The sequence below is a fragment of the Procambarus clarkii genome, chromosome 6 (assembly GCF_040958095.1).
Source record: "Procambarus clarkii isolate CNS0578487 chromosome 6, FALCON_Pclarkii_2.0, whole genome shotgun sequence".
Taxonomy (NCBI): Eukaryota; Metazoa; Arthropoda; class Malacostraca; order Decapoda; family Cambaridae; genus Procambarus; species Procambarus clarkii.
Window position 1 is genome coordinate 32,673,189 of NC_091155.1, and position 14,517 is coordinate 32,687,705.

General features: G+C 48.9%; 1 protein-coding gene across 2 annotated transcripts in view; it reads left to right on the forward strand.

The window, feature by feature from the left end:
* LOC123753947 (secreted frizzled-related protein 3) overlaps positions 1–14,517 on the forward strand; it is a 45,788-nt gene that overhangs the window by 19,207 nt on the left and 12,064 nt on the right. For both annotated transcript variants that reach the window (XM_069308133.1, XM_069308125.1), the window contains exons 4-6: positions 113–142; positions 12,263–12,331; positions 13,353–13,518. In XM_069308133.1, the coding sequence (XP_069164234.1) occupies positions 113–142; positions 12,263–12,331; positions 13,353–13,518 (265 nt within the window). The remainder of the gene's footprint in view (positions 1–112; positions 143–12,262; positions 12,332–13,352; positions 13,519–14,517) is intronic.

Sequence of the window (14,517 nt, forward strand, 5' to 3'; positions counted from 1 at the left end):
TCCCCCATTATACTCCCAACCCTCCCCCATTATACTCCCAACCCTCCCCCATTACACTCCCAACCCTCCCCCCATTAACATGTCACTACATAAATGTTAATTTCCCCCACAGATGTGTCACCAAGCCCGGCCCGGGAGCAAGGTGAGACGCCTACAGCATTGTGTGCTAGTGCCTGTAAACACAGTGCCTGCACCCACCGTGTGAGTCAGTAAACATAGTGCGTGCACCCACCGTGTGAGTCAGTAAACACAGTGCCTGCACCCACCGTGTGAGTCAGTAAACACAGTGCCTGCACCCACCCAGTGAGTCAGTAAACACAGTGCCTGCACCCACCCAGTGAGTCAGTAAACACAGTGCCTGCACCCACCCAGTGAGTCAGTAAACACAGTGCCTGCACCCACCGTGTGAGTCAGTAAACATAGTGCGTGCACCCACCGTGTGAGTCAGTAAACACTTTGCGTGCACCCACCGTGTGAGTCAGTAAACACAGTGCCTGCACCCACCGTGTGAGTCAGTAAACACAGTGCCTGCGCCCACCCTAGTGAGTCAATAAACACAGTGCCTGTACCCACCCAGTGAGTCAGTAAACACAGTGCCTGCACCCACCGTGTGAGTCAGTAAACACAGTGCCTGCACCCACCGTGTGAGTCAGTAAACACAGTGCCTGCACCCACCGTGTGAGTCAGTAAACACAGTGCCTGCACCCACCCTAGTGAGTCAATAAACACAGTGCCTGCACCCACCCAGTGAGTCAGTAAACACAGTGCCTGCACCCACCCAGTGAGTCAGTAAACACAGTGCCTGCACCCACCCAGTGAGTCAGTTAACACAGTGCCTGCACCCATCGTGTGAGTCAGTAAACACAGTGCCTGCACCCACCGCGTGAGTCAGTAAACACAGTGCCTGCGCCCACCCTAGTGAGTCAATAAACACAGTGCCTGTACCCACCCAGTGAGTCAGTAAACACAGTGCCTGCACCCCACCGTGTGAGTCAGTTGTGACAAGAATCTGGAATAGAGCAGTGGCTATTCGGGCAGGTGTTATGCCCATCGCACATTAAATAAAAAAAGAAAAAACAAAGCTTACAAGACTGCTTGGGTCTTCTACAGTGTGAGAGCTGCCAGTAAAAAAACAAAGAGAATAAAAACTTCAAAATATAACAAAAATGACTTTAATATTACACCGAAATAATAAGTAATAATGAAAACAAAACCCATAGTCACTTGGCTTTACACAAGATCAAAAAGAGAAATATACAAGTGAAATTTACGTTAATAACAAGGGTGCAAGTAATTCTTTGTACAAAATCTGTACAGGTCTACTTTCACCCGGGGGAGCGAGAGTAGATGTTCCAGGTGAGAGCACTTGAAGGGTAATCTTTTGAGCTAGATGCTGGCAAGCCCTTTTATTCAGGGCATGACATCATAACTGGTACGAATTCTGTAGGTATAACTATCGGCCGTCAGAAGAACGGTCATTAGCGGGTGGCGTCTGGTCCCCTGCCGAGACAGCAGGTGTGGTGGCGTCTGGTCCCCTGCCGAGACAGCAGGTGTGGTGGCGTCTGGTCCCCTGCCGAGACAGCAGGTGTGGTGGCGTCTGGTCCCCTGCCGAGACAGCAGGTGTGGTGGTGTCTGGTCCCCTGCCGAGACAGCAGGTGTGGTGGCGTCTGGTCCCCTGCCGAGACAGCAGGTGTGTGTGGTGGCGTCTGGTCCCCTGCCGAGACAGCAGGTGTGGTGGTGTCTGGTCCCCTGCCGAGACAGCAGGTGTGGTGGCGTCTGGTCCCCTGCCGAGACAGCAGGTGTGGTGGCGTCTGGTCCCCTGCCGAGACAGCAGGTGTGGTGGCGTCTGGTCCCCTGCCGAGACAGCAGGTGTGGTGGTGTCTGGTCCCCTGCCGAGACAGCAGGTGTGGTGGTGTCTGGTCCCCTGCCGAGACAGCAGATGTGGTGGTGTCTGGTCCCCTGCCGAGACAGCAGGTGTGGTGGCGTCTGGTCCCCTTCCGAGACAGCAGGTGTGGTGGCGTCTGGTCCCCTGCCGAGACAGCAGGTGTGGTGAGGTCTTTGATACTGGAGGGTGGATGGGGTAGGTGTGTCTAGACGATACTTGTGAGCATATATTGTTGTTGTCATTGATGTTGAAGCATGTAGATACGTTGGTGAATAGGCGGTAAAGAGAACAGGCAGGAACATGCGGTAAAGGAACAGGCAGAATCTACACTTAGGCAGGAACATATGGTAATGGAATAGGCAGAATCTACTGCTAGGCAGGAGATTACCATAACAGCTCCTCCCTGAAGCCTGCTCCTATCGCCTGTGATGCTGGTGCAGAGTGGAGAGTTGAAGTGGGAGGTTCCACCTCGTGGACTCGGGAGAGTGTGTCATTTGAGACGACGTCATCTGAGATGTTGATAAGAAAGATGTTGAGGATGTAATGTTGCAGGGCTCAATGAAGTGTGAGTTGGTTGGAGAACTGATCTGGCTGAATGGATCGAAGGGAATGGTGATCTGAGGAGATCTTGAGGAGATGGTTCGCCAGGTGCAAGGCCCAGCGAAGCAAGCGCTGGTTCGAGAACTGGGCCTGCTGCAGGAACCGAAGGAGATTGTGATACGAGGAGATGTTGATGATGTGGTGCTACAGGACCCAGCGAAGTACGGGTTGGTTGGAGAACTAGGCCTGCTGCATGGACCGAAGGGGATTGTGGTCCGAAAAGATGTTGATGAGATGGTAACCTTGTAGATTGGATGGTTCGTTGTGTTGCATGCTGGGTGGGCTGTAGAGTGGCTCCTTTATAACTAATGGCATGACCCTATCTCACTGCGGTGTCATGACGTTTTCTAGCACCAGTGTTGCCGGCGTCGACATGGAAGACAAAGGGTTTCCTAACACCTAGCGAGGCAAGAATGGAATTAGTACAAGATTATGGCTTTAGCCGTTCAGATGAAATGGAGTGTGATGTGGTTTTAAGGTATTTGGGTCGAAGGCTGGTAAAGTTGTCGAGAGAAGCACACTTATTTGGATTTGGTTTGTAGGTATGAAGATCTTTCCTGATTTCGGAAGTAGAAATCAAGGAGTTGGAACCATTGCAGTCAGGAGAAGTACAATAACAAGGGCCAGACAATACCTGGGAGAGGTTGGTTTTCTTGCACAGGTCGTTGGTAGAAGATGGTAAGACAACTGCTCTGACTCTCCTGGGGATGTCCGCACTGTTTCACGAGGTGCTTCACAACGTTAGCAGCTGTACTGCTCCTGACGGAAACTGCTATAGGGAACCTGGTGGTAGGACACAGGATATTATTGATATGTATGTTACCTGAGCTTGTCCTGGGCAGAAGCCCGACATTGTTGATAATGAGATTACTGAACGGTTCCAATGGCACTGTGATTAGAATCAGTGGTGCTTTGGGTATAGGAGCGTTTGGCTTACCTGCTGTCTGACATGTGTGGCAAGTATTCACAAAGGTCTTGACGTCACGAACCATACCTGGCCAGTAGTAGTCCTGCTTCAGGACGTTGTACGTCTTGTTGTGAGAGAGGGCCATGGGCCAGATGCATGATCTCTGGCCGTAGGCTGGTAGGGACTACCAGCTGGTCGACGTTAGCCCAATTGTCGTCCTCCTTTAACTTACTGGGTCTATATCTGTGGTAGAGTATATGGTTATCCACGAAAAAACCAGGGATAGTATCTGTTTGTGTCTGGGGCCTGAAAGAATAAAGATGTTTGGCATTGCCTATCTCTTTGCATCTTACAGAACTCCAACAGGTTGAGATTCAGTGGGAGGCTCCCGAGAATCTTGAGGGACAGCTGGAGCGGCTGGTTGCAGTCGAGCAGCTGGGCATGCGTCGTCACCATGACTGGCTGGGAGATGTCCTCTGAATCGTTGGTCGGTTGGACCTCCTCGGCAATGTATTTCATAACAGGATTTTCCGTGGAAGAGTCACATACCTGTGGTTTGTCTCTGATGATGAGGTTCGTGGGTTCTTGATCTTCTGCCAAGTTGCTGCCCAGGAGAAGTTGAACTCCTGGCATGGGGAAAGGTTTCTCCCTGATGGCGACTTGGATTTCACCACGAACGAACGAACAGTGAAGGTGGACTCTGGCGAGTGGGTATGGAGTGGTTGCAGTGAGGTCAGTGATGAGGACAGAGTCTCCAGTGTAGGTGACGTTGGGTGCAGCTGCTTCGAAGAGTATCGATTGTAGAGCAGCTGTGTCCCTCAAGATGTTCACTTGGATCCTTCCCTCCGAATCTAAACCGCTGGCAGAGACAGTTCCAGGGTATAGGTGTCTGTGGAAGAGAGAAAGATTAGAGGATGGAACATAAATATTCATTACAGGCTTATGAGTTTTAGGAGGAGGTGGTTGGGCTTGTGGGCCTCACTGCTGGACTTACAGTGAGGATTGGTACACTTTTCTATGGTATGCCCATACACTTTACAGTACCTGCAAAAACACGAGTAGTTCACATCGCTAGTATTCACTTTAGCAGGACCGGACCAAGACGGTTTACCAGGAGGTGTAAACCGTCTTGGATTGGGAGGATAAGGGCAAGATGACGATCAGTGAATTAGGCTGTAGGTGTCAGCCAACTGCACACACTTAGCAAGGATGGTCTCTCCTTTGTCTGAAAGGTAAAGACATTTAGGAGTCGGAACACGGGGAAGGAATTCTTCCATCAAGATGAGGTTGAGGAGATCTACAAAAGTGGTGATTTGGGCTGATTCCAGCCACTTCATTAGATATCTTGTCTTATTTTGGGCGAATTCTAAATAAGTAGTAGCACTAGATTTGATGTAATCCCTAAATCCACGTTTGTAACTCTACTGATAAGAGGTAGGCATCAAGCACTGCCTGTTTCAACACATAGTAGTCAGTCTCTGTAGCCAGAGAACTGAGGGTAAAGGCAGCTCTATCTATCTGAGAAGTATAGACAACTGATCCTGAGGTCAGCGGAGTTGGTTAGCTAAAGCCTCAAATGAGGTAAAGAATACATCTACCTCAGTCTCTATTAAAGATGGCATTAACTTAATGGTGTGTGAAACATTGAAATATACTGAGAGTTTAGCTTCTGCTTCCTGGCGTTGAGTGACGTGCGCGGTTTGAAGGCCAAGCTCTTGACGTCGGAGCTCTAGTCTCTCTTGATCGCGTTCACGTTCCAATACAGCTCGTTGTTCCAGGAGTTGAAGTTGTTCCCTCTCATGTTCAAGTTGAAGTTCAAGTTGTTCTTTCTAGAGGGCAGCTTGCTCTCTCTGACGTACGCATTCTATGTTGGCCAACTCAATCTTCAACTTCATGGCTGTCAGGGCGGTCTTATCTGCAATTAGAGGTTGTTCATACTCTGCTGATGTGATTCGATCGTTGTCGACGAGAAAATCTAAAATTAGATTATGGAGATCAGTTTTAGTGGGTCCATGAGGAGGAGTAATATGATACTCGGCTGCGAGCGTCAGCAGGTCCGCCTTGGTAGCACGGATGAGTGTGCCTACTTCATCCTCTGGGATGAGGCGGAATGCGGCGAGGCTGAAAATAGTAAATGAATTCTGGGACAAGCAAAAGTGCAGACAATAACCTTCTACAAGTGAACCAATATACGAGTTGTTAGACTGACAAGATGACGTGGCAAGTCTGGCAATTTTAAACTATCCCGTGTGAAATTATAATTATAATAAGGTAAGGTTACAAGAATTAAAGGAACTAATTATGTCATGAAATGTGAAGCAAAATGTTTCAAGGTAGTACAAAGGAATGTAGGGATTTCTATACCCAGTACTCTATAACTGACGAGGATAAGGGCAAGAGGTGTCCTACTAAGACTAGATAATACTTACAGAGTTATCATTCTTTGTGCTCTGGAAAAGAATGGTAAACTCCCTATCTGGGTAAGTACTATGATCTCTGACCACAATGTAGGGGTGCAGAGAGTGTCAATACTGACGAGAACTGCTGTATGGTCCCAAACACACAGCGAAGTTTTAGTTGTGAAAGGAACTAAAGTCCAGTACGTCCTCCTATGTTTGGATTGCAAAGATTAGGCATAATAGCCTGGAGGCAGACCAAAATACCAGAGTATCCGAGGGGGTGATCTGCATGAGTGAGAAACTCTTCTGTAGGGACGAGAATAACGTGGAAAACACAGGATATAGCAAAGATTATTAGATTACTATCAAATATGAGTATAAATTTGCACATCGAACACGTAATCTTAAGGCAGCCTAACAGTCATAAATTGCTACACCTAAAATGTATAGAGTATTAGGCACCAAAAAACACTCAAAAAAGAGTTTTGAAAAAACAAATATGTGTCAAAGCCAAGTACAACTGTCAACTTTAAGTAAAGGATCTAGGAGCATTACCTGAGCAAGACTCCTGGACCCCCCTTCCCCCACGTTACTGTGACCAGAATCTGGAATAGAACAGTGGGTATTCGGGCAGGTGTTATGCCCATCGCACATTAAATAAAAAGAAGACAAAACAAAGTTAATAAGATCGCTTGGGTCTTCTACAGTGTGAGAGATGACAGCAAAAACCATGAGAATAAAAACTTCAAACATTTATTATAAAAAAGGACTTTATTATTACACCAAAATAAAAAGAAATAATTAATGAAAACAAAACGCTTCGTCACTTGGCTTTACACGAGATCAATAAGAGAAATATATATAAGTGAAAATTACGTTAATAACAAGGGTGCAATTAATTTTTAATATAAAAGGTGTACATGTCTACTGACACCAGAGGAGCGAGAGCAGATGTTTCAGCTGAGAGCACTGGAAGGGTAATCTATTGTGTTGAACACTAGCAAGCCCTTTTATATAAGGCATGATGTCATAACTCGCGTGAATTCCGTAGGTATAACTATCAGCCGGAAGAACAGTCGTTAGCGGGTGGCGTCTGGTCCCCTGCCGAGACAGCAGGTGTGGTGGTGTCTGGTCCCCTGCCGAGACAGCAGGTGTGGTGGTGTCTGGTCCCCTGCCGAGACAGCAGGTGTGGTGGTGTCTGGTCCCCTGCCGAGACAGCAGGTGTGGTGGTGTCTGGTCCCCTGCCGAGACAGCAGGTGTGGTGGTGTCTGGTCCCCTGCCGAGACAGCAGGTGTGGTGGTGTCTGGTCCCCTGCCGAGACAGCAGGTGTGGTGGGGTTTTGGATTCTGGAGGGTGGATGGGGTAGGAGGTGTGTCTAAACAATACTTGTGGACATGTATTGTTGTTGTTGATATTGAAGCATGCAGATACGTTGGTGAATAGGTGGTAAAGAGAACAGACAGGAATATGCGGTAAAGGAACAGGCAGAATCTACTGCTAGGCAGGAGATTACCGTAACACAGTAAATACAGTGCCTGCACCCACCCAGTGAGTCAGTAAACACAGTGCCTGCACCCACCCAGTGAGTCAGTAAAAACTGCTTCTCCCCCTAGCGTAATAGTAAACTCAGCTCTTGCACCATGTCAGTAAACACAGTACCAACACCACACAGTGTGACAGTAAACACAGTACCAACACCACACAGTGTGACAGTAAACACAGTACCAACACCACACAGTGTGACAGTAAACACAGTACCAACACCACACAGTGTGACAGTAAACACAGTACCAACACCACACAGTGTGACAGTAAGCACAGTACCAACACCACACAGTGTGACAGTAAACACAGTACCAACACCACACAGTGTGACAGTAAACACAGTACCTACACCACACAGTGTGACAGTAAACACAGTACCAACACCACACCGTGACAGTAAACACAGTACCTACACCACACAGTGTGACAGTAAACACAGTACCAACACCACACAGTGTGACAGTAAGCACAGTACCAACACCACACAGTGTGACAGTAAACACAGTACCTACACCACACCGTGACAGTAAACACAGTACCTACACCACACAGTGTGACAGTAAACACAGTACCTACACCACACAGTGTGACAGTAAACACAGTACCTACACCACACAGAGTGACAGTAAACACAGTACCAACACCACACAGTGTGACAGTAAACACAGTACCAACACCACACAGTGTGACAGTAAACACAGTACCAACACCACACAGTGTGACAGTAAACACAGTACCAACACCACACAGTGTGACAGTAAGCACAGTACCAACACCACACAGTGTGACAGTAAACACAGTACCTACACCACACCGTGACAGTAAACACAGTACCTACACCACACAGTGTGACAGTAAACACAGTACCAACACCACACAGTGTGACAGTAAACACAGTACCAACACCACACAGTGTGACAGTAAACACAGTACCAACACCACACAGTGTGTCAGTAAACACAGTACCAACACCACACAGTGTGACAGTAAACACAGTACCAACACCACACCGTGTGACAGTAAACACAGTACCAACACCACACCGTGTGACAGTAAACACAGTACCAACACCACACAGTGTGACAGTAAACACAGTACCAACACCACACAGTGTGACAGTAAACACAGTACCAACACCACACAGTGTTTCAGTAAACACAGTACCAAGACCACACAGTGTGACAGTAAGCACAGTACCAACACCACACAGTGTTTCAGTAAACACAGTACCAAGACCACACAGTGTGACAGTAAACACAGTACCAACACCACACAGTGTGACAGTAAACACAGTACCAACACCACACAGTGTGTCAGTAAACACAGTACCAAGACCACACAGTGTGACAGTAAACACAGTACCAACACCACACAGTGTGACAGTAAACACAGTACCAACACCACACCGTGTGACAGTAAACACAGTACCAACACCACACAGTGTGACAGTAAACACAGTACCAACACCACACCGTGTGACAGTAAACACAGTACCAACACCACACAGTGTGACAGTAAACACAGTACCAACACCACACAAAGGTGGCGTGGGTGAGTTGAATGGAATGGAGTTTCGAGATGGTTATTCCGGGCTGCGAAGGGTTCAGAGACTTCATAACAGGCACCATGACGATGGGAGGACCAAGAGCAGTAGTAGCAGTGATATATAGCAATCCAGCAAATGAAAGAAGACCCAGGCAAGAGTATGACAGAAACAACATGGCAGTTAACATTATAATTGAGAGAGCAGCCTGTAGAAATCAATTCCATCTGCTTATCATGGGGGACTTTAATCATGGAAGGATAGACTGGGAAAACAGGGAAGCACATGGAGGTGAGGAAACATGGAGAGCGAAAATGCTGGAGGGGAGGACTAGAAACTTTTTAAGTCAGCATTTCAACGGTCCCACGAGAATGAGAGGCAATGATGAACCAGCAAGACTCGACCTAGTATTCACTCTGAACGATTCAGACATAAGGGAAATCGGTCTTGAAGCCCTCGTGGGTATGAGTGATCACAGTGTACTGTTGTTTGAATATCTAGTCGAAGAAGGGTTAATGTACTCAAGGAAGGGACCAGAAAGCAAGAGGCCGGCATTCCGGAAGGGAAACTATGAGGAGATGAGAAAATTTCTAACTGAAATAGCTTGGGAAACAGAGCTCAAAGGAAAGACGGTTCAAGACATGATGGACTACATCACACAGAAGTGTAAGGAGGCAGCAGACAAGTTCGTCCTAGTCCAAAAGGAAAAAAATGAAATGGAGATGAGAAACCCATGGTTTAATCAGAGTTGTAAGCTAGCAAAGCAGCTAAGTAAAAGGGCATGGAGAACTATAGAAACAACAGAACACCAGAGAGCAGAGAAAGATACCAGAGCGCCAGGAATGAATACGTCAGGGTGAGAAGAGAGGTAGAAAGGCAATATGAAAATGACATAGCGAGCAAAGCAAAGACTCAAGGCAAACTGTTGCATAGCCACATCAGGAGGAAAACAACAGTGAAGGAACAAGTAATGAAACTGAGGATAGGGGCAGAAAGATTCACTACAAACGACAAGGAAGTGTGCGAGGAACTCAATAAGAAATGCCAGGAAGTCTTCACCTCAGAGCAAGGAGAAGTCCCAGAGATAAGGGAGGGAACATCAAACTAGACACCTCTAGAGGAGTTTATGATTACCAGTGGGGAGGTGAGGAAGCATGTGCTAGATTTGGACGTGACAAAGGCTATAGCCCGGATGGAATCTCACCATGAGTACAAAAGGAAGGAACAGAAGCTCTGTGCCTACCACTCTCCATGGTGTACAACTGGTAACAGGTGAACTACCAACAGGTGTCACTGGTAACAGGTGAACTGCCAAAAATTTGGAAGGCGGCTAATGTAGTCCCAATATACAAGAAGGGTGATAGGCAGGAGGCACTGAACTACAGGCCAGTGTCCCTAACTTACATTCCATGCAAGCTGCTGGAAAAGATTGTGCGAAAAAAGCTAGTGGAACATCTGGAGCGGAAGAACTTTGTAACATAACATCAACATGGGTTCAGAGATGGCATATCATGCCTAACAGTATTAATTGAGTTCTATGACCAGACAACAAAAATCAGGCAAGAGAGAGAAGGCTGGGTAGACTGCATATTTCTAGACTGCAAGAAAGCTTTTGACACAGTACCACATAAGAGACTAGTGCACAAACTGGAGATGCAGGCAGGAGTGAAAGGGAAGGTACTCCACTGGATAAGAGAGTACCTAAGCAACAGGACATAGCGAGTTACCGTGAGGCGTGAGGTCTCTGAGTGGCGGGGAGTCACCAGTGGAGTCCCACAGGGATCAGTCTTTGGACCTATACTGTTTCTGATATACGTAAATGATCTCCCAGAAGGAATTGACTCGTTCCTCTCAATGTTTGCTGATGATGAAAAAATTATGATGAGGATCAGGACAGAGGAGGATAGTATGAGGCTACAAGATATGGCTAGTAAAGTTCAGCCCAAGTAAATGTAAGGTAATGAAACTAGGAGGCCAGTCACTGGATACCGAATGGGAGATCGAAAGTCTTTCACGAAACGGACAGAGAGAAAGATCTGGGAGTTGATATCACGCCAAACCTGTCTCCCGAAGCCCACATCAAAAGAATAACATCAGCGGCCTATGGGAGGCTTGCTAACATCAGAACTGCTTTCAGAAACCTGTGTAAGGAATCATGCAGAACCTTGTATACCTCATATGTAAGGCCTATCCTGGAGTATGCAGCCCCAGCATGGAGCCCATATCTAGTCAAGCACAAGACGAAGCTGGGAAAAGTTCAGAGGTATGCCACTAGGCTAGTCCCAGAACTAAGAGGCATGAGTTATGAGGACAGACTACGTGAACTGCACCTCACGTGGCTGGAAGACAGAAGATCTAGGGAAGACATGACCACATACAAAATTCTCAGGGGAATTGACAGGGTGGACAAGAATGGATTATTAAGCACGGGTGGTATACGCACAAGGGGACGCAGGTGGAAACTGAGTACCCAAATGAGTCACAGAGACATTAGAAAGAACTTTTTCAGTGTCAGAGTAGTTAGTAAATGGAATGCACTAGGAAGTGATGAGAGGCGGGACCAAAGAGCCAGAGTTCAACCCCCGCAAGCACAATTAGATGAGTACAATTAGATGAGTACACAGTGTATCAGTAAGCACAGTACCAACACCACATTAAGTGTCGGGTGACATTAACTGTTGATAGGGTGCACGCAGTTATTAACTCCTATCGTCATGCTCTATAATATAGAGCATGACGATAATATATAGAGTCTATATATATATAACAATAATATATAGAGTCTATATATTATTGTTTCCTTCATATTGTCGTTCACAAGGTAATGTTCTGTAAGTGACATTGTCTTACTATAAATACTGCTCTTTACTTCATATTGCTCGGCTCTCTAGATTTTGTATTCATGTTGTCATGAATACATTGTTCTTTAATTTATATTTATTTATCCCACATATCCACCACGCCCACGTGCCCACCACGCCCACGTGCCCACCACGCCCACGTGCCCACCACGCCCACGTGCCCACCACGCACACGTGCCCACCACGCCCACGTGCCCACCACGCCCACGTGCCCACCACGCCCACGTGCCCACCACGCCCACGTGCCCACCACGCCCACGTACCCACCACGCCCACGTGCCCACCACGCCCACGTGCCCACCACGCCCACGTGCCCACCACGCCCACGTGCCCACCACGCCCACGTACCCACCACGCCCACGTGCCCACCACGCCCACGTGCCCACCACGCCCACGTGCCCACCACGCCCACGTGCCCACCACGCCCACGTGCCCACCACGCCCACGTGCCCACCACGCCCACGTGCCCACCACGCCCACGTGCCCACCACGCCCACGTGCCCACCACGCCCACGTACTCAGAGCCGTGCCAGTGCAGCAAGCCACGCCCACTGCGACAGCGGGTGTACGCAAGACAACATTATAATTATGGTAAGTTTCTGTCTGACAGAGCCAGGTGCTCCCTGACAGAGCCAGGTGCTCCCTAACAGAGCCAGGTGCTCCCTAACAGAGCCAGGTGCTCCCTAACAGAGTCAGGTGCTCCCTGACAGAGTCAGGTGCTCCCTGACAGAGCCAGGTGCTCCCTGACAGAGCCAGGTGCTCCCTGACAGAGCCAGGTGCTCCCTGACAGAGCCAGGTGCTCCCTGACAGAGTCAGGTGCTCCCTAACAGAGCCAGGTGCTCCCTGACAGAGCCAGGTGCTTCCTGACAGAGCCAGGTGCTTCCTGACAGAGCCAGGTGCTCCCTGACAGAGCCAGGTGCTCCCTGACAGAACCAGGTGCTCCCTGACAGAGCCAGGTGCTCCCTGACAGAGCCAGGTGCTCCCTGACAGAGCCAGGTGCTCCCTGACAGAGCCAGGTGCTCCCTGACAGAGCCAGGTGCTCCCTGACAGAGCCAGGTGCTCCCTGACAGAGCCAGGTGCTCCCTGACAGAGCCAGGTGCTCCCTGACAGAGCCAGGTGCTCCCTGACAGAGCCAGGTGCTCCCTGACAGAGCCAGGTGCCCCCTGACAGAGCCAGGTGCTCCCTGACAGAGCCAGGTGCTCCCTGACAGAGCCAGGTGCTCCCTGACAGAGCCAGGTGCTCCCTGACAGAGCCAGGTGCTCCCTGACAGAGCCAGGTGCTCCCTGACAGAGCCAGGTGCTCCCTGACAGAGCCAGGTGCTCCCTGACAGAGCCAGGTGCTCCCTGACAGAGCCAGGTGCTCCCTGACAGAGCCAGGTGCTCCCTGACAGAGCCAGGTGCTCCCTGACAGAGCCAGGTGCCCCCTGACAGAGCCAGGTGCTCCCTGACAGAGCCAGGTGCTCCCTGACAGAGCCAGGTGCTCCTGGCTCTGTTGACAGTACGCTGTAGCTTACGGTGTACTGTCAGCTTACGAGCCAGCTTACGGTGTACTGTACCACACAGTGCTGACACTGGTACACCAGAGCCAGCTGACAGTGTGCTGAACCCCACAGTGCTGCGAGGGACGGTGAAGAGCGTGGAGACCTACGGTGACCTGACGCTGACGACGGTGGTGGTGAAGGAGGTGGTGGTGACAGGGCGGGTCCTGGTGCTGACTCCAGCTGACGCTCACCTCTGGACCAACAGGTCCTGCATCTGCCCTCCACTCTCACTCAACCAGTAAGTTCTCACACTGCAAGTACCACCACTCTCACTCAACCTGTAAGTTCTCACACTGCAAGTACCTCCACTCTCACTCAACCAGTAAGTTCTCACACTGCAAGTACCTCCACTCTCACTCAACCAGTAAGTTCTCACACTGCTAGTACCACCACTCTCACTCAACCAGTAAGTTCTCACACTGCTAGTACCACCACTCTCACTCAACCAGTAAGTTCTCACACTGCTAGTACCACCACTCTCACTCAACCAGTAAGCACCACCACTCTCCAAGCCAGACCTTGCTGCAACTACTTCTGCCCACACCAGAGGCTCCTCCTTTTGCTTACTTTGTTCCCTGTCTGGCCTTCTACTTCGAATATGCATATATATATACTGGGTACTGCTATATATATATAGCAGTACCCAGTCATGCGTTGCTGTGGCTCACGCTTGTGCATTGCTGAGCCACAGCAATCTTCCGTGTCCCCCAGTCCTCCACCACCATTCCCCCCCCCCCTCAGCCGTCTCCTCGGCCTCCCAACTATTCCCCACTCTACCATTCCCTCTTCCTTCCCTCCATGCCCCACTCCCCTGTCCCTTTCTCCTCCCCACCATTCTCCATTCCCCCATCCACTCGTCTGCACCATCCCAAACTCCCCCTCGTCCATCCCCAGCATTACTCCCTCCCTTGTCCCCTCGTCCTCCCCACCATCTCTCACTCCCTTCCCAAACGGTCTGATGTTCCCCATCAGAAAATTGGGAACATCAAGTGATCTGATGTTGCCATCACTGAAATATAAGAAAAACAGTTAAAAAAGGAAATGAAAATATGAAAAAGTAAAAAAAATCAACTATACTCAGGAAATGAACGGTATGGTAAACAACACAGTTCAATTCCAATGCAATTCACACAAAATAATTAAATCAAAATGAAAATAAATAAAAATATATGAAAATATAATCTATCAATGCAATCAGAAACATTGAAATCTAATTGTAACATATTTAGCATAGCAT